Source organism: Panicum hallii, chromosome 8 (assembly GCF_002211085.1).
Source record: "Panicum hallii strain FIL2 chromosome 8, PHallii_v3.1, whole genome shotgun sequence".
Classification (NCBI taxonomy): Eukaryota; Viridiplantae; Streptophyta; class Magnoliopsida; order Poales; family Poaceae; genus Panicum; species Panicum hallii.
Genome location: NC_038049.1, coordinates 5741645 through 5762007, shown reverse-complemented (window position 1 = coordinate 5762007; position 20363 = coordinate 5741645). Strand labels below are relative to the sequence as shown.

General features: G+C 49.9%; 2 protein-coding genes across 2 annotated transcripts; both read right to left on the bottom strand.

Moving 5' to 3' along the window:
* Window positions 1-5124: 5124 nt before the first annotated feature.
* Window positions 5125-7991, bottom strand: LOC112902377 (heparan-alpha-glucosaminide N-acetyltransferase). The gene is made up of 13 exons (XM_025971433.1): window positions 7794-7991; window positions 7401-7538; window positions 7124-7205; window positions 6963-7039; window positions 6750-6865; window positions 6515-6632; window positions 6317-6433; window positions 6084-6175; window positions 5934-6000; window positions 5777-5858; window positions 5613-5704; window positions 5365-5508; window positions 5125-5271 (listed from the first exon to the last, which is right to left on the bottom strand). The coding sequence occupies exons 1-13, from the start codon at window positions 7989-7991 to the stop codon at window positions 5125-5127; spliced, it is 1470 nt and encodes a 489-aa protein (XP_025827218.1).
* A 6015-nt stretch (window positions 7992-14006) lies between these two features.
* Window positions 14007-15870, bottom strand: LOC112902378 (F-box/kelch-repeat protein At2g44130-like). The gene has a single exon (XM_025971434.1). The coding sequence runs from the start codon at window positions 15765-15767 to the stop codon at window positions 14634-14636; it is 1134 nt and encodes a 377-aa protein (XP_025827219.1). The 5' UTR covers window positions 15768-15870; the 3' UTR covers window positions 14007-14633.
* Window positions 15871-20363: the final 4493 nt, after the last annotated feature.

Sequence of the window (20363 nt, the reverse complement as noted above, 5' to 3'; positions counted from 1 at the left end):
ACAGTAGTTAAACTGACTTAAGAGACATCATTCTAGTGGGTCACTGACTATGTGATAGCCATGCCCATGACTGAGGCAACAGTAGCACAGAGTCTTAGTTGGATTACGGGGCAGTATACTCAAAACAGTGCACTATAGCACGAGAAGCTGTTGTCTGGGAAAGCGTTGAAAATCTTGCAGAGCTGTTTTTCAAGTGACCGTACCAGAAACTGAAGCCTTTGTTGGTTGCTGTCCTTGGTGCCCAGCTGGAGGGTCAGAGGATGACTCTGCTTAGATTTACTCTGAATCTGTTCTCTTGGACTTGGGTTGTCTGACTTGAATGCTGCGGATGATGGCGATGTACATGTTGTGCACTGTTACTCAAGTCTTTGTGTTTCAAGGCCTAAAGTTAACCGAACACGTTTCTTTTATTGTTGATTGCCAAGGACCTTGACCATGTATAATAGTACTGCTTTACCCATTTCATTGATCCATTGAGGTTTGCGTCATTTGTGAGTTCATTTAGGTTTTTAGAATGCACTTTGTCAGATTCTTGTAGCACCCAGAAAAAGCCACCTTGGTATCCTCTCTAACTGTACTACTAGAGAATGAGCTACTAACAAGTAACAACAAAAGTCAACCTGCATCAAAACTTAGATTTACCAATATTTGTATTCCCCAACTACACGTATTTGATATAGTTTAGTCATCAGTTAAAAAATCAGTCAACGTATGGTCTACTCTGCTACTTCTAAAACCTGAAACTCTACCAAACATTTTTACTCCTTGTACAAGAAATTTTTGTCCTGCGACTTCATAGGTGAAAAAAAACCATGGTGAACCATCTATGTTCACCATGACATAAGAGATACTTTTACGAACATGACCATACTATGTGTCATTGTCACTTCACTTTTCAACAGATCCTAGATTAAAGTCCACTAGTGATCACGGCTGCATTTCCATCCAGTTTTGTTGTAAACATGGGCGATGATCCCATTCAGTAGGGACCCCATTTCACATTTTGATTCCCCTCCTTCCCTTGAACAGTCAAGGTCCCTTTGTCAAATGGAAGTATGTAACTGACCAAAGACACATGGAGATTGCGTAATAATGAGGCATTCCAAGTTCTCCAAATTAGATATCAATGCCACAACTCAGGTAGATATGCAATTAAGTTATGAAAACAACTTTGTCTGAGTGTAATATTAGGAACTGTCTAAAGGAAAAATCCCATATATGAAAGAGTTTCCTCGCCACATATAGTGGCAACTAAAGCATCCAGGACTGCTTCTTTTTTCTAACGCAGACAAATAATGGTTTTGTATTCCTGGATCACACCACTCACCCACAAATTATATGTACTAAAAATAAAAAATAAAACATAATATCCCACTGAATGCCTAATGGAAATCCAGCTCCATCACCATATTTTGATGTGTTGACTTAACGGAGTACTTGGTGGCAAGCTATCTAGCTGTTGCAGCCACTTCATTTTGCTGGTAGCTAGCCAGGTTGACCTTTGGGGGTGGATGCATAACTCATAGCTGGTGTTCATCTTCTCCATGTGGATGCTCTATCCTTGTGTTGACCTGCAGCTGGTGACCACGATTGAATATAAACGCGGACGCAGGGTCATCATAGGCCGGCCAACTGTATCTCATCACTTAAGTTGACTCTAGATTTACTCGAGTGTGAATTATTTGTTTTAGATTACTACCATGCATGCATCTAGTCTCAGTGATTTTTTTTAGAGAGAAGGTATCCCCTGTTTCATTGAAGAAACAAATAGTTCAATACAAGGTTCAGGAATGCAAGCGCAAGTTCAAGTTCAGGCAAGAAGCAACCGCTTTCAAGTTTAAGCGACAGACTAAACATCCTCAAGGATCACAAGATCAACAGAGGTCTGCTCACGCAACTGAGCCTCTTGCACGTTTGGAATCTCCACCGTTTTGGGGTCCTGCTCCTCTGCATGGTTGTAGGCCATTGTAGAAGAAGCCATCAGCTGGGACGCTCCCCACCCAAGCGCCATCGGCTGTGTCGCCATCGTCTCCGGTGAAGTAGACCACTCTTCCAAATAAAGATTTTTTCTCTGCATACCGGTCTCCATCTCCGCAAAGTCTTCACTATCCTGATCAGCAGCATCCGAACGTCTCGCCACGCCACACCCTGTAAACAGATTTCATTCCTTAGATTCCAGATCGCCCATAAGGTGGCAGCACAGAAAACGTTCAAAGCAGCATGCTTGGTAGAACTAATCCACCACTTTGCAACTGATTCAAAATCAGTACCCACATTAAAATTAGTGGTAGTCGAAATTCCCCCCAAACAAGCTTAGCAACACAGCAATCAAAGAACAGGTGGATAATTGACTCTTTTTCATTACAGAAAAGGCACGATAAGTCATCAAGTTTTTTCCTCTTAGTCAGATTGTCTCTAGTGAGCAATCGATTGTTGGCTACCAACCATAGAAAACATGACCATTGAATTTTTTTCCCCTAGAATAATACATAAATACAGGGATAAGGAGGCTATACTATACTTGGCGGACTCGGTGAAGCTGCAGGAGCTGATAAGTTTTTATTTCCTTGGGTCCATTTGGTCCATGGATGCAGCAGGCCGTTCTTTTAGTTTTGCTCAATGCTTGTTCCCTCGAAGAAGAACACTGACCGACAGTTTATCTTCCCTGCAACGGTATGCAAGCATCATGCTAACTGACTGCTCAATGATTATGAACCTGCAGATCTCACAGTGTATATTTATTTCTGGAAGAAGTATATCTTGTGTGCAAATGGAGCCTGACAGTAACAGGTCAGAGCATACATGCATGCATGCATGTTGTAGAGATTGGACGCTCTGACACTAATGTTAGCTGGTGGTAGCATGACAGTTTAAGGCCTCGACAGGCTCCCAGCAGGGCTCACCCCATCAAAGGTCTGACAGTAAACGGTTGGCAGTCCATCAGGACAGTTGCAGTCCACGCTGTCATCGCTAGTTACTCATTGCATTCCAGTAGCACTACAACCTATAAATTTGAAACTAAAAAGGGGGGATTTAAAGGAGAAACGTTCAGGCATGCAGTTCAGAAACACTGCAACCTATATATTTTCTGCACTCATGTAGAGATACTCCTTGTTGCACAATATTTTATCTTTATCTTGCGGAAGATCATTGTAACATTTTCACATTCTATCTGATTACAAAGCAAAACTATATGTTGAGCAGGATACAAATTAATGATTCAAAACTTTGTCTTATTTGCTGTCTTATTTGTGTATGAGCATGGCCAATATGAACAGATATTGCAAAACTGAAGGTGTGGTACAGTGGTAGTCCCAAACTAGCCTCGTGTTATTATAACTGTTGTTCAGCATCCAGTGCCTGCCTCGGATACTAGACAACATGCAGAGTTTTTTAAAGCACCTTGAGATTAATGTGCATCCGCCATACACTTGATAAACGAGCCCTTCTTGTTATTGCAAAAGAACAAAACAACAGATCATCGCGCCACGTTGAAAATAACTGAAGACAAAACGGGCATGGTTGGCTGGATGAGAACGGATGGAGAACGGCGTACCACGGACACATGGCGATCAGAATGCCGTCTTTTCAGTTTATCAGTTTCAAGCAGGAACGAGTTTCCAATGCACAGCATAGCTGTGGATATCGGCACACCACACTGCACATGGATGATGAAGCGATCAATGTCCAATGATCATATGAAGTGCTTCAGATAAGAGCGAGCACGCAAGATGCATACGTTGTGCAGCCGTGCAGGGAGGATTGGACTTGATTGGCTGTGTTGCCATTCATTTTGGCATCGCTGTCTTCGATGGGCTTGTCATTTGTGGTTGCTTGCAAGCAGATTATGACCAAGCATAGAGAAGGTAGCAGGATAGGCTGGCGTGTCCTGAGATCCCCGGGCATAGTCGTAGGCTGCCCATGTTCTTCAGACTCGAGGTTTAACTGTTACATTATGAGATATTGGATAATAAACTGTTATATTCTGATGGAAGTCTTTTTGTGGTACTTCCACTATACCACCATTTTTTGGCACTTCCATTTGAACCCAGTCTCGCCAATGGACCATGGTTAACCGGATTCAGCAGAAAATTGACCCAATGCACTCCCTTCACAACATGCCTAATTCTGAATCAACCAGTAGAAAAGGCAGCTTGTATGAATACAAGACCTCGGAGGGGGGAAAAGCTTACCTGAACTCTGAATCAAAGCTTCGTTGGATTGTAGATGGGCGTATGATCCGATCAATCATAGGGCATTGGGAATTATGCATCCGATTGGTCACTAGGGTATTCCGTAGGCATGATTGGAAAACTAATCCTACCACTATTTAAACAAACCAGAATTTATTAAATTAAATCAACTGATCAAGTTCAAAGAACCGGGGAACAAGAAAAGAAGCATGGGGTGGGCAAACGGCAACGTACCTAAACTAAACCACGGAGGAGGCGAGGAGGTGCCGCCGTGCCCTGGTTTCATAGCGCTGCCGGGGTAGGACAAGTTTTTAAACAGTTGGCTATAGCCGCCGCTATAGTCGGCTATACCGGTTAGAAAAGGTAGCCGCTATGGCATTTAGCCCGCTAAAACCGGCTACGGCCCGCTAAATACCGTAACGGCAGTCCTGCCGCTAAATGCCTTAAGCCGGTGATTTAAAACTATGGATGGGAGGGGGCGGGCCGGTGGCAGCAAGGAATCGGCGGCAGGAGACCACTGGATCGGTGGCCCGCAGGAAGACGGAGGCCACGACCAGATGGACTCCTTCATTGTGGGCCATCGGCGTTGGATGTCAATCGGCGCTGTGGGCAGTTCATCGCAGATTTGCAGTGAACTAGCATTTGCATTTCCCAACTCTTGCACAGAAAATTTCAATTTCTTTGCTATATTTTCGAATATAGAATTTCAAGTTCCTTTCAATTCTGTCCAGAACTTACTGCAGTATCTCTGTGGCAGAGGGGATTCTTCTGAATACATGGCATGATGAAACTTGAGAATGCACGGCATCAATGCTTGAGTCGCTTTCCCATCAATCATACAAAACTGAAATTAACGAGCCGATTTACGACCGTGCAAACAATACACATATTTGTAGATGCTTTAATTTTACATATATGTCATCAAAACCAGTCACAATTTCCAATAAATCCCCATCTTGTGCAGGACGCCTGCCGCCACACCCCAGAACACAATCTCACAGAATATGACATACAGCAGAGTACCCAGCCTCTGTGAATGCCAGACATTGACAAACACATGATTCGCGATCCAATGGACCTGCAAAAATGCAAACAAAGAAACAAAATCAAGAGTTCAGTAGGTTACTCGCAGCAGTTTGGAACAAGAACGGAGACAAACCTTGTTACTTACCAGAGAGTTATCTGGTGACTCGTAGTACCATCCATTCACAAACGCAGCCAATATTCCCTGTGCTCCCAGGACAAACACAAGCATGGCATTCATGCCGATCCACTCCAGGAACAGGAATGGAGTCCTCAGGCCCCAGACATCAATCTGTCCGTCAAAAAATGAATGCAACAATTTTTTTATTTGTACTAATTCTCTGTAAAATGGAATTGAAGAAGTTTCTTGTGAAAGAATGTAAGCATAAACCACACCAGTATATAGAAAGCCGAGAGAACAATTCCTGCCGCCCCGCCAGTGAAGCAGACATAACTGAAGCTGTAGAGCTGCTTGTTGATTGGGATGGCTGCAAGAGCAGATCAATGCATGTAAACCTGAGTTCAGGGATTGCAAATAGTAAATATGCATGGATAAGTACCTTTAGTGAAGTGTAGGAGAATGCCAAGCACGAGGAGCGAAAAGCCCATCAGAAGCCAGTGCTTCAGTCTCTCCTTGTGACCCTGCAAATCAGAAACTTTTTGACCACATTGCATTTCTTAAAAACTCACAGGTCGAAGAGAGTTTTCAGAAATGACCTTGAAATGGATCAGGACATGGCCATAGTGTATCCCGATTGTCCCTGATAGTATTGACGATATTGAACTGAAAGCGGAAAAGATTGTCAGATGCTTGAATTGTTGACTGCAAATATTCAGCTTCATCTGTTAATGTTGTCAGCTTTCCACCTTAACAAGCCTTCTGGTTCGAAAGGCGCAAGGCACCACGCTGGTGCATCAGCTCGCAAGGGACCCATGTTAGGTGAGCTGAATGTACAATCCTGAACAAGGTAAATTCAGAACAGATTTTGTAATTCTAGCCATATAAAATGTGCAATAGAGTAGCTAATAAAATATTGTATTGTGATTTGGAGGGGAAAAAAATATCACTGCCAATGACTAATACTAAAATTGTGTTGTACCTTTGATCGGATCCAAACTGGCTGTGAATAGAGATGATTAATCCCCCAAACCTGCCTATCAACATAGCCAACTGCATTGCAGGCTTGGTCCAGGCTGGCCCTCACACCACATTGTACCTGCAGGAGCAAGCAAGTACTGTATCAAATACGACAAATTTCAGTGATTACGCTGTGCCCAGGGAAAGTTGCAAGATATACCGTAAATTGCTTGCCGTCATTGACATCGCCATCGTTGTGGTAAACAAAGCTCCAATCCGGGACATATAGCGAGAATGTTGTAACTATGTATATGACAAATGCGATAAAACCACCTAACCTGTTGGTTTCCAGAAAGGGCCAGGAATGTTCATCATTTTCAGAATCGACAGAAAAAAAGGAAAGACGTGCAGTCACAGCGTTAGTCAAACTATGAGGAAGAATAAAAATTGTGTACCATTGCCATCGATACGCATCGAAAATGGCGTAAGGACCAGACCGCACCGTTGTGGGCCTTACTTTTGTGGTGAATGCCTCTATCAGAGCAACCACGAAGTACACCAAAGCTATCCTCTGATGAGCCAATGTCAAGCAAAGGAAAGAATTCAAAGTTATTGCCTAGAGAATAAGTAGGTGGTATTTTTTTTCTTTTTTGGTGGATGAACTGAACCTGAAGGATGCCACACCATCTGATCTTCTTCATGTCCACTCCATAAGAGAGGTCATCAGGAGCGTGAGAATATCCACCTTTGTACATATCATCAAATCTTTCAAGCAAAACATGAAGTGGAATAAGAGCTGCAACAAGAATCATGGTAATAGAAGAATTACCTTGGAGAAGCACACCCCAGAAGAGCATTTTCAGTGTTCTGATAGCAATCTTCTTCACCGCGGCGCCGATATTTGGAACTCTCTGCAATCATGTTCACGTGATGATCAGTTCTCTCTGCTAGCGTGAAGCATTCACTTGGAACAGAGCAAGAGATTCAGAGTATTGAAGCCTGTTATTTTCCTCTGGCAACTTAATACATCTGTGACAAGTAATCGACCGGTGCAAGGGCCTCTGCATTATGCAAGTGTCAATTCAGGTGTGTATGTGCTTACTCACCTTCAATGCGAAGGCGATTGCAACACCAACTATGAAGAGGAAGAACGGCATGACGAAGTCTGCCAGAGTGCACCCGTTCCACGGTGAGTGGTCAATCCGCTCATAAGCTCCACCGCCATCGTCCACCAGGATCATGAGCTGCAAGTAACGAAACTTAACGATTTATACGATAACATTTAAACATTTTTTGCTTCATAAAACGAAAGCTAAATGGATCCTATAAAAAAAAGTTTACTCTCAAAGTCCCTATCCTTGTTTGTTCTACAATAATGTTGGTGCAAGTGTATGACAAAACAAAATTAAACTTTTCAGATTAAAGAAGCAAAAAGGAGATTTTTTTTTTAGAAAAAAGGAAAGCAAAAAAAGGAGATATGAGCCGATGGGTGTATGTACCACAATGGTTAGCCCTCTGAAGGCATCAAGAGCTGCCACTCTCCTGCTCTTCTTCTGCACCTCCTCAGCCACAGCCACTCTCTTCTGCTCGGTGTCCTCCCCTCTGCCACCAGCATGCTCGACATGGCCAACGTCGATGGCGTGCTGCTCTGGACCTTTCTCGCCATCTGATGCTGCTATCTCCTGCCCCTTCTCCATATCCACCGGCACCGTCTATACCTTGTGTTGGGAAGTATGTGCAGGTTTAACTTGATAAGATTCTAGCTACAACTTGAAAGTTAGTTGTAGCATTGATATCAAGGTGGGTTATATACTTGATAAGATGAATGAAAGTTCAAGTATGTCACATTTGTATATATATATACAGCCATCTAGTTACAAGAACTGTCTCTCTTGCTGTCCACAAAATGTTGTTTATTTGATAGCTAGTTTAGCTGCTAGCAGCTAGCTTAGCCTGGCATTAACGTTGGGTTGCCGTCCTGTAGTAGGTGACGTAAATGTTTTCCACGGCGTTTGTCACTTTGCATGTTTTCTTGGAATGGCTTCATGTCCTCTGTTTCCAAGTGTCAGAATCTTGCAGATTCCACCATGTATAGCCTGCACATGAAAATATAAGTATTGAGGTCATAAGCGTAAACTTGGTAAGTTGTGTAGTGGCCCTTAATTCTAGCAATGACTTCATAGAGCCATATATACATAGAATTGTCTCTAGGGAAGGATTCAAGGATACTCCCAATGCATTGCATCCTGGTGTTAAATACAAGACTAATGTCTTAGAAACGTCACTATTTTGATGTGTGACAACATCTCTGATGAAACGTTGTGTTAGGAGCTCTGAAAATAATTAATTGTGAGAACAGGCCAAGTCTTCATCAGGACTATGAACTGATTAAATAGTGTTGCAATGCATCCAAACGAAGATTCTTAGTTTAAAAAAAGTAAGGAAGATAAGTGACAGATTTAAATGTTTAACAGGATGGTCTATGGTAAGCATGCAAACTCTGTTTTCTAAATACATCATCTGCAATGATGGAGCGGTGTGTATGTACTGACATTGGAAAATCAGTCCGGCCGTGTGGAAGAAGCTGACACTGACAGACGCCGGCTGCGTTTGGACGCCGCTACGCATCTTTGTTATTGTTTTGGAGCGTGTATAGTTGACGGTGTTGCTCCATTTGGATTCAGACGAGTGAATCCAGAGTTGTATCAAGGAAGTGTGACGATAAACAATAGTATTAGGTGCCCTAACATCCAAGCAGTGATGTCAGAATTATCATCTAGATGTTCTGGACGATGACAACTATTGTTTTCTTTTCGTTGAGGAAAGTAATCATCAGGGCATCAGAACAGCATGCATAACCTATTGTTATTCACTTATTTTATTGAATAATATATATAGATGAGTTTACATGCACAGCTAATTTTGTTCTTTTTACCTCATTTCAGATTTCATCGCATCAACAGGCGTGTGATTGAAATTTTCATTTTAAAAAAATGTAAATGATGCCTTTTCAAGTGAAGATTATGCAATATCAAGAGTTTGAACACACGTTTTCAAGCAGTAGGTGCAATCTTTGGTCTACCAGTCAAATTATGATATACAAATACAATGTATTGCATTATTATTACTACAGTTTTACTTTGGTACTAAAGTTAGCTTAATTTTTGGCGTGCCACAGGCCCCAAAATTGTACCAGACGATCCTAGCTGGCACCAATGCTTCACACAACAGCAGAGCTTGCGTGGAATTTCAAAGACAGCACACTAAAACCGGGCATGTCAGTTGGAATTTTTCCCTTTTTTGAAACTTTCCCCACTCACCATCCTATTCCTAGTCCCTTTCCACCTTCTTCATCGCTTTGGTACTCACAAAAGAAAAAACATAAAAGCAAAAAAATATGGCAAACTATTTGCAAAATGTCTCTTTATTTTTTTCCCAAAAATCATTATTCAAAAACTTTTCTAGAAAAATTTTAATTCAACAACTTATCAAAATATATGTAATAAATTTAATTTAATTATTTAGAAATCTTTTCCAAAAAATATTTAGAAAATCAGTGTGAAAAAGTTATTTAATAACCTCTCGAGAAAAGTTTTGAAAAACATTTCTATAAATGTTCTGAATTAAAAAAATCAAGAAAAGAAAAAGAATGGCACCCGGCCATTGGACTCCACTGGGAAGGGACCTTGCCGCCATCACCATCACACATCGGGATCCATCCACCCTCACGCGCACACCGGCATCACGCCAGTCAACCCAGCACGGTTGAGGCTCTGTTTGGATCCTTTTAATCCCTGTACTAAACTTTCCCTACCCTGTTTGGATGGAGGGACTAAAGCTCATTAATGCAGCTGCACAATGAGAGAGAGGGAAGACTTTTAGTCCCCTTTAACCACCCCTTGAGCACTAATGCATTTAGTCCCTCTTTTAATCACTATGTTTGGCTCCCTAGAGACTAAAAAGATTAAAATGGGGGGACTAAATTTTAGTTGGGTGGATCCAAACACAACCCGACTCTCTTAGAGGTACCGTCTCTGCATAGTCCTGATAAACTAATGTTGTTTACTCGATTATCAGAAAAAAAAATATTGGTATCAAGGGGGCATGAAGTTTACTAGATTAGATAACTAATGTTGTTTACTCGATGATCACAAAAAAATCTTGATAGCAAGGATGCACGGCCCATGAATCTTCAGCCGTATCACATAATGAAAAATTCACAAAGACATCCGTTGAAAGATGCATTACAAACCGCGCTCCTCATTCGGCATGAGCATGCATTCAAGACTTTGCGCCACACATTCCCTACCTTACAAATCACTGAAATCACGCGCTGAATAATATCCATCATAAAAAAAAAAATCAGTTGCCTGATAAACATTTATCAGGCATCCTTCCTACGGATCGGAGGATCAATGAGCAAGCTGGTAGACGCCGACGGAGGCGGAGGGTTCCGGCTTCGGGACGCAGCAGCAGGAGGGGACGCCGCCGCCGTCGACCTTGCACACCCCGACACCATCGAAGCCGAGGACGGCGCACGTCGCCCCGCACGTGTCCGCCTTGCAGTTCCTGGACTCGGAGCAGCGCTCCTCCGCCTCCAGCAGGGAGCCGCCGCGCCTGCCCGCCGGCGCGGCCGCGGCGGCGAGCGCCATCAGCAGCAGCGCGGCGAGAGACGCGAGGGTCTTCACGGAGCACGCCATGATCGAGAGCTAGAGGCTAAGCTTTCGTTCGCGTACGAGAGCTGGTCAATTTCTTGGTGTTCCTTCGCGTGCTTATATAGGCGAGAGGTGCGGCCAGATTAGTCCTGAGCAATCAATGCATTTATTGTATATCAGATTTGATCCTACGAAAATAGGCATGCATTTATGGGCTACTACTAATAATGTATCATGTATTTAGGTGCATTTGCTGGCTGCTAATACGCCGTATCAGATTTGATCCTAATTGAGCTGCTCACAGATATTTATATATCCAGAACCCAAATTTCACCTTACGTCCCTAAATGTAAGACGGGCACGTATTTCAAGATTCAAATTTCTTAACTTTTTACGAATAATTATTCTAGTAGTATGAAAAATTTTGTGCTCCAAAAATTGTTGCGCCAGGTTTCTATTTAGTAATGCTTTCTAATTATCAAACTTTTGTTGCTTCAATGATATACATTATAAGAGAGTAGACCTAAATTCACTTTTCTGCATGAGATTCTCCATTTGTGCTAGCTGTACTGTGCTCCGTGTCTTTCTGAACCCGGGAAGATCAAAATTACCACAGATACTTGGGTAAATTATAGGAATAAGTCTGCTTTATTCCCCAACCTATTGAGGTTGGTGTAGTTAACCCCTTAACTATAAAGCCGGATATTCTACATCCCGAACTATCCAAAACGGTCTAAATAACCCCTAGCCCCTAGGTGGTTTTAGAGATGGTTTTTCACCTAAGTGGTATTACACGTGGACAATGATGTGACGATAGCAAGTTTAAAATCTAATTCACCCCAAACTATTAATTTTTGTCTATATAACCCCTCAACTATATAATCCACCTCTTATGATTTTTTTTATGCATTTCGCTAATGTAGATCACAATACTTTAAGCGAGGCCAAAAGTTGGTCCATGCTATTTATATTTCGGAATGTCTAAGCATCACCCGCTAAATATTGGTCTTGATTCACCTAGATTTGAACGAACTGCCAGGATGCTTTGCAGCGTGGTGTGTAGTGGGCCAGGTTTTTTTTTTGGCTATTTCCTCGGCCCAGTTTGTTGCTGGTCCAGGAGAGATGTCAACAACGACACCCCTTAATTTGTTTTAGGTCCATTGACGCCCAATGTTTCATTTCTGTTTAGGCTCTGTTTGGAAATGATTAGCTAGCTAATTGACAATAATCTCATTTAGCATAGGCGTTGGGCTGATTCCTGGCTACTGTAGTATAAGCAGCCCAGCCCAACTAGAAATTTTTCTCCACTATGCAGCCCAGCACTTGCTCTGGGCCGGTAATGGATTCTGTGTGTGGTATATGTACACCCAATAGGTGGTGCCGACGTGTCTGCATGTGATCACGGTGAACCGGTGGCCATTGATCTGACGCGGCAAACTGTACCAAGTAATTAACGTCTGAAGATTTCTGTTAAAAAAAGGAACTCGTTTCGCACATGTTTCTTGTTTCGCTTTTCTTCCCCCCCTGCCAACTTCACGTCTCATCCCCATGCGTTTACGTGGGCCTGGGCCAAATGCAGCACGGTGCTTCAGCCTGGGCCTGCCGGCCCCTCAGTCTCTCACGCACGCCGCTGGGTCCCTCCAAACGCATGAACCATCGTCCATCCAAAAAAACTTCCTCTCAAATAAAAAAAATTGTCTATGACCAAAAAAGCATTTTCCATATAAAAATACATTTACTAGTGCCCTGCAGTAGGGGGAAAAACACTTTCCATCTTTAAAAAATACGAACGAGCATACTGTTCACTGACAAGTGGAGCCGTTGAGAGTGAGGCCACACCCACTAGCTGCTGCTGCTACAGGAGAAGTTCATTCGCCGGAGCTTTCGCAGAAGCAAAAACAAGGCAGGCAGGCTCGCAGCCGCGTCACCGGCTCAGAGCGCCGGCACCAGCGGTGGCCCTGGCCCGGGCGCTACAGACACCGCGCCGCGCACGGCCCACCTCACCCCCTCTCGTCGTCTTCCACCGGCCGGTTCGCGAGCTGCGGACGCCACCGCGGGTGTGGAGTGGACCGCACCGCATGGACCATGGATCGATGGCGGCCGGCCTGGCGTCCTTATCCTCCTCGTCCTCGACCTTCCCCGTCCCGCCTGCCAGGACGCACCCCCACTGCCACTGCTACTCATGATCTCGAGCGAGGCACCAGCAAGATCTTGGCCGATTTGGAGGCTAACGAACGAGATCCTTTTGCACAACACGAACCGCGCTGCGAATCGGCCCCGAAAGCTAGCTCGTGTTCTCATCTTCTCGCGAGAATCTGGCCCGGAACGGGAACAGTGGATGGGTTCAACAGGCAGTGGTCCTCCGCCGACCAGACAGCCCGCCACCGACCGATCAGCTCCGGGATCCGCTGGCCGGCCGAACCGAGCCTCCGTCCGCCCGTCCGTTACCCGTAGCTTTCGCCCGCCCGCTCGCGTTCCGGCACGTCAGCACGGCACGGCGCGGCGCCAGCTCCCAACCGTCGTCGGAACGTACCGCCAGATCTGTGGACGGTGGCGCGGAGAAGAAGACAGGCGGCGGTCGAGTCCGGCGGTCCGGCCAGCCAGCCCTGCCTCGCTGCCTGTCGGCGTCAATCAAGCGGCGGGCCCCAGCTCGGACGCCAAAACCGATGGCGGGTGGCGGCCTTATCTCTGCGGATGGGATGGGACGGATGCCTTGCTTGGCTTCTCGGCCTTTCCTTCCCCTTCTTTTAGGACCTGGGAAGGAGGAATTTGTAATGGCGGACGGCGACGTGCGAGGATAACGGTGGTGATGATACGATACAGGTGGATGGATGGACGGACGGCGGCTGGCCTGGCTCTTGGCGAAGGCGAAGCTTCACTTGATCACTTCCCCCTCCTCTTCCTCCCGACTAAAAAAATCTGAATCGCGCGGCGGTGTCAACTCTGCTTCACTGATTGATGCCGACGGACGCCAGCCGGATCGCGATCGAGGTCGCCCGCTGGTTAGTCAGAAAAAAGAGAGAAACAATATCCGATGGGAATCGAGATGCCCTCCCGGCAAAACCGCATCCTGTTCAACGGCGGCTTTTTTAGTTCAAGTTCAACGCCTGCGAGCCGCCGGCGACGGAAATGGAAGAACTGGGATGAGATCTGCTTATGAAGCAGATCGCTTGCTCATCGGCCGCGGCCATGAATCAGATCTGGATCACAAGAGCCGAGCTTGGATCTTACAATAGCAGTAGTAGTATCTACAGTAGTGGCTGTTATTACTCGGCTAGCAACGCATGGCTGTAGGACAAGAACAGCAAGAAAATAGTCTGCGTCCTTCACCTCGGGACAAAAACACCACACTCGTCTCTCATCTCATCTCATCTCATCGGGAACACTCACCACCAGCAACAAAGGACGGATCTTTTTTGGATTTTTTACACCCACGGCTCGATCCGTGGATCTGGCGTCGATCGGGGGCTCTCCTTCCTTCCTTCAACTCCTCCGATGTATGGCACGGGCATACTAGTATCCAAGCAGATGCGTAGATCCATGGCGGACGCGCAGATCTCAGATCCAGCAATGGCGGACACGGTGCACGGAAACACACGTACTAGTAGTAGTAGCCTTGATTTCTTTTGTTCCTTTTCTTGGTCGATGGGGGCGGATCGTGGCTGGGGGCCGAGATCCAGATCTTCAGATGCGGACGGACGCGACGGAGAAGACGAAGCCGGCGAACTCCGGCGGCGGACGCACCACGGTCCAGCTCTTGGTCTTGACATCGAACACCCAGAGCGCGTGCCGTCCGCCTCCGCCCTCCACGTCGAGGGCCCCCGTGACGACCACCTTCTCGCCGCCGCCGACGCAGACGGCGCGCGCCGTGCCGGCCTTGAGCCCGGGCGGGTATGGCCCGACCTCGCGCCACCCGCGGCGGGGGCTGATCCACTCCATCACGGCGTTGCCCTCGATGCACCAGACGCGGCCCCGGACGACGACGTGCGCCGCGGAAGGCGGCGCCCGGACGCGCTCCAGCCTCCGCCACGCCCGCGCGGCGGGGTCGAACCACTCGGCGTCGCGCTCGAACCCGCCCTGCCGCGCCGTGCGGTACCCGCTGACGGCGAGGAAGCGGTCGCCCGCCACGGTGGCCATGCCGTCGCACTCGTCCCGCTCCTCCGACATGTCCGGGAGCGGGTCCCAGGCGTCGGCCCCGGCGTCGTAGGCCTCGGCCGTCTTGAGCGCGTTCTTGTGCTTGTCGTGGCCGCCGGCGACGTAGATCTTGCCGCCGGCCTCGGCGCACGCGAAGAAGGACCGCGCGGTGCGCATGGGCGCGCCGCGGCGCCACTCGCCGGTGGCGGCGTCGAGGACGTGGACGTCGGCGACGGGCTCGAAGGTGCGCGGGTCCCAGCCCCCGAGCACCGCCACGCGGGTCCCCACAGCGGCGCACTGCGCGAACACGGGCACCACGGGCGGCGCGCCGCGCTCCCGGCGCCACTCGCCCGTCGTCACGTTGTAGACCGCGACGCCGTAGGCGGGGGTGCTGGCCGGCGCGTCGCCGTCGCCGTCGTCCTTGGGCCCCCCGTCGTCGGCGGCGGACGGGTTCCCGAACTGCAGCAGGTAGACGAGGTCCTCCGTGGCGCCCGCGGCGGCGCGCGCCGAGGCGAAGGCCGGCGCGGCGGCGGCGCTCCGCCAGCCGCGGCAGACCCGGCGCAGCGCTCGGTGGGACGCGTGGGGCACGCGCGCCAGGCAGTCGACGGCGACGTCGTCGGGGATGCCCGGGATCAGATCGACGTGCTCCTGGGCGCGCACGCCGCCTCCTCGTGGGCTCCGCATCTTCTCTTTCTTGCTTGCGAGCTGAGCTTATCTTTCCTTCTCTCTCTCTCTCTCTCTCTCCTCTGGAAGGGGGAGGGGAAAATGGTATGCGATGCGCCTCACACTCGGGGGGGGAGAGGCGGTTATATAGAGCCGTGGCGGCGCGACGTGGCGCGCGGCGATTGGACCGAACGGCACAGCTAGGCCGATATAAAAATCGCATGCTGATGGCGCGCCTACATATTATTAAAAGTAACAGCGATAGATGAATACAGCTCGGCAAAACCTGCTGTGTTTTCTGCCGGTTTCTGATGCTGTCTATGCTGCTGGCTGCGAAAGAAAAAGTTTGCATCTTTCTCTGGTCTCAAAAGAAATGCAAAGAAAAGGAGCCTGCATTGCATCCTAAAAGTGAAAGATGATGGGACTGGATGTAGTGGACTGAAACCACTCTTGGCATGTGTCCAGAAGAGTGATCTGTGATTCGTGCACAGCGTGCAGATGAGCACAACAAGGTGAAGGTGGTGGCGGTGGGCCTGGGGAGATGTAAAAGTAAAACTGATCTTGCCTTGCGATGAGCAGCTGGGAACGCGAGCTGCGGGTTAAAAGAAAACGGTGAGAGCGACGCTGTGTCGTCCTGCGTAACAGCAAGTGACCTTTTGGCGCCGGCGAAAGGAGGACCTTTTTTTTCTCTCTCTTTGCCTTGCCGTCATCTCATCCGGCTGCACAGTCCGGGCCACGACGGAGTCTCTCTGGACAGGATTGCCTCACTTTAAAAGGGACATTTTCGTTTTCCGTTTCCGAGATGTGGCTTCTGGCGTATGAACACTGTTGATGCCATCAGGCAACGCCGTTAGAAACTGGAACCGGTCCAAGATGCAGCCTTGAGGTAAGCCGGAAGGAAGACGTGATTTGCCGTCGCCCGCGAAGCAAGGGAGCTGACCGTGAAAATCCACGGGGGCCGCGTTTGTGTTTCTTGATGGGGCACCTCGGCAGCACGAATTCGCCCCGGCGGCGGATGCTCTCTCAACTGTCACCGCATGCATCACGCCGCCTGTGTGTCGCCGGCTGACCTGCCGGCTGCCGCGCGGTTTCTAGCCGCTCATCGTCGTGGGAAAGCTTGCATCTTGGCTTGGGGATCGGAAAGATGCAAAAGAAAATCTGCGTCTTTAATTTGGTATCAGAGAAATGGGAAGAGATGCTTGCGTCCTTGTTAAGATGATGGAGCTGATGATGAACCAGGATGCCTGATCTTCTGTATGTGTGTATGGAAGAACGAGTTTGTGACTGATGCACATTGTGTTTAATTTGGTATCAAAGAAATGGAGAAGAGGTGTGGTCATCCAGAGGAAGTGGATCAACGCGAGGTGCGCAATATATGCAAAGGCGACGCTGACCTGTGCACAAATATGCGGTGAGGTCTGAATCTCATCCGGCTGCGCACAGCCGGCCATGCTGACACCGTCTCTCTGGATGCGAATGGGACGATAACACAAGCACACAGCAGACAGTGATGAGTGATCGATACAGCACTTAAGATATTACTCCCGCCGTCTACAAAAGAACGCAACTCTAGCTTTTTCAAGGAGTCGACAATTTCAACTTTGAGCAAATTTATACAGAATAATACTACCATTTATAGTGCAAAATAAGTATCATTAGAGGCTTATTAGACCCGTTTCCGCGTGAGAAGGTTGAAGAAGAAACGGAACCCATGGGCAAAGCCGGCGGCCGGCAGGCTTGTGGCGCAAGTAGGCCGGGGTTTCATTCAGGTCGCCCGCGGAGCACGGCAGCACTTGAGAGTTGACCCTGCCCGCGCGCGCGCCAGCGGAACGGAATCCGCAGGCCGCCGTGGTGTTTCTTCTTCTTTCCTGACGCCCCCGCCTCGGTCGGATCCCGGCGGCACGAACACGGATCCGTCCCGCCCGGCGAGCCATGGATCATGCATGGATGCTCCCGATCCCTACATCACGCGCGCGGTTGGCAAGTGGTGGTAGTACAAGCTAATACTAATGCTCTGCTGTTGCTGGTTTGATTGATTGGTCCCCAAGGCAAGGCAATAGGCAAGGCAGCGCGCGGATGGCTGCCTGCCTGCTCGATCGATCCATCGTCTCCGTCAGCGTCAGCAGCGAGTGAACCTTATCCGGTTATATCCTGAAGAGAGAGAGAGAGGGAGGGAGGGAGGGAGACCAAGGCGGCAGAGTGGTCGGCCGGTCCCCAAGTCCACGGGGCCGAGTCACCGCTTGCGCCGCGGCGCCAGGTCACTCCGGCGCCATTGGTGGCGGATGAGAGCTCGCTCCGTTGATCCGACGGCCCAGACCGCGCCGGCCGACCGCGACCCGAGCGAGTCGCGCTGGTTTGTGCTTTTCCCCCACGGATGGGGGGTTCCCTCGCGAGCGTCGCTGTCGCCGCCGGTGTTCCGTGCCGACGGTGACAGCAGCGGCAGTGAATCCTTATCGCTACTACCTAGGTAGCTCTAGCTCGTTTGTTCGGCTGACTGGGACGGCAGGCAGGCAGGCAGGCGCGCGTTTTTCTCCCCGACCCGATCCCCATGTTTCCATGTTGCCGCTGGCTGGCCGCGCGCTCCTGGATTTGGACGGGCTCGGGGACAAGAGGGAGGGCGCCGCCGCCGGCTTTTCCCGTGGAAAAACGGGGCCACGCCAGGCCATGCCATCCCCATCCCATCCGCCGCGGGCGTTCCGCTGAGCCCGAGTGAGCCAGCGAAGCACCGCGACAGGGAGGGGAGCCCCGTGACGGGCCGGTGCCGACGCGGACGAGCACGCGGTACTACCCATCCATCCGGTGGTCGTGGCACGGCGAGCGTTATCCACTCGCTGCGTCTCTCATCTCGCTCTGGACCGCCTGTCCGTCCTAGCAGTGAGAGATTTCATCTCCAGCACAGCAGGATGAGGATAAGGATCGAGGACGACGAGGAGCGCATGTGGGGTGGGGTGGCTGGGCCAGTGAGCTAGCGAGGCCGGAGGGAGAGGCGTCGGCGTCAGCGGCCGGCGCGGTGGTCCGCCACGTCGTCATCGGCGTTGGCGCCCCACGGCGGCACGGTGGCCACCCGCCCGGCGATCGCGCCAAGCTCCGAGGACAGGCGCTTTTTCCCGGTCGCCTGCCGTCGCTATCCTATCCGTCGCATCGGCGCGGGGGGGAGGCCCGGGCGGGCACATGGGTGGGGTGCGCGCGCGCGCCGACCCGTCGCGGGCAGCCGGTGAGGGCCAGGGGTGGATCCGAAGCAAGCAGCGCAATCCGTGCTCCGCTCTCCGGCGGCCGGCCTCATCAGTCATCCCACTTGCTGGTTGCTGCTGCTGCTGCTTGGAGCAGAGTTGGGCGCAGAGGTTCCCTCACCAGTTCCGGCCCCACTCCCGCACGCGCACGCCAAGGGCATGCATGCCCACACCACATGGGATCGGTGCCGTGCCGGTGCGCTTGCAGAAGCGTTCTCCTCGATCTCCGGCCGCAGGCGATAAGAGTATTCCGTTCGTCTTGCTCGTTGCTGCTGACTGCTCGTGGAATAGATTCGGTGCCTCCCTTCAGGCTTCCTGTTGCCAGTTCGTTGCGCCGTCAGGACAAAGCCGCAGCGACGGTACGCAGCTGCTGCTTGGGGCGGCGTTGGGCGGGCGTGCGGGTGGGTGCCGCGCGGCCAGCGGTTCACTGGTTCTGGGCGCACTCCCTCCTCCCGCACGCCAAGGGCATGACGACGCCACGTACGTGGGGCCGGCCTGCTGCTGGCCGGTCGAGGGCTTGGCCGTGTGCGTGTGCCTAGAGCCCGGCCGGCGGAGAGCTTCTAGAAGCCTGCAGGAGGACAGCGGGCGCGTGGACGGATCGGTGGGCCGTCGGTCCGTGGCTGCTGCTTTTGGGACACGGGTTGCTGGGTTAGGCAGCAGCACACCGATCCGATCCTCCCTGCTTTCGGGTCCTGCGGCGCCGCGCGCGGAACTCTCCGCCTTGCCTTGTCCCGCTGCTCACTTCCTGGAGCAGCAGAGATCGAGCAGGGTGCCTTTTTTTTTGTCTCGGGCACACGAAACGAAACCAGCGGGCGCAGGGTCATCCTCTGCTCCTCCATCATCATCGTATTAACAAGCCTAGTTGCCGCGAGGTACGTCCCGACAGCGGTGGCGGAAACACGCGGGGCACGTGCAGACATATCCGCCACGGCTGACCAGACGCGGGTTCAGTTCGTTCCATCTTCATGCAACCTGCAGTCCCCATTCTAGAACCATACATTTCATCACGCTCCGCCGTCGACGTCCTAGCTGGCAGAAAGTTCCTCCTCCCACACCTGCCTGCTAGCTAGTAACCCCGTTGCTTCTAGAAGCGGATCGAGGCCAGCATCTCGATCGACACGGCCGGAAAGCGGAGGCAGCGCATCATGCATCCTATGATCATCTGTCCTTTTGCTGATCGAACAAATCCTCCTGAATGGTGGTGAGGGAGACGACAGATGCGTGCGACGCCGACGCCTCTTGACGAGGAAAACGGAGGAAGAAAACCAGCAAGTCCGAGCTCTCCAGGCGGACGCTGATCGAGGTGTAAAGCAATCAACACTCCGAAAAGGAGCGAGCTAGGATATAGGTGGTGACCTGTAAAGCTGAAACAAAGCGACCACCAACA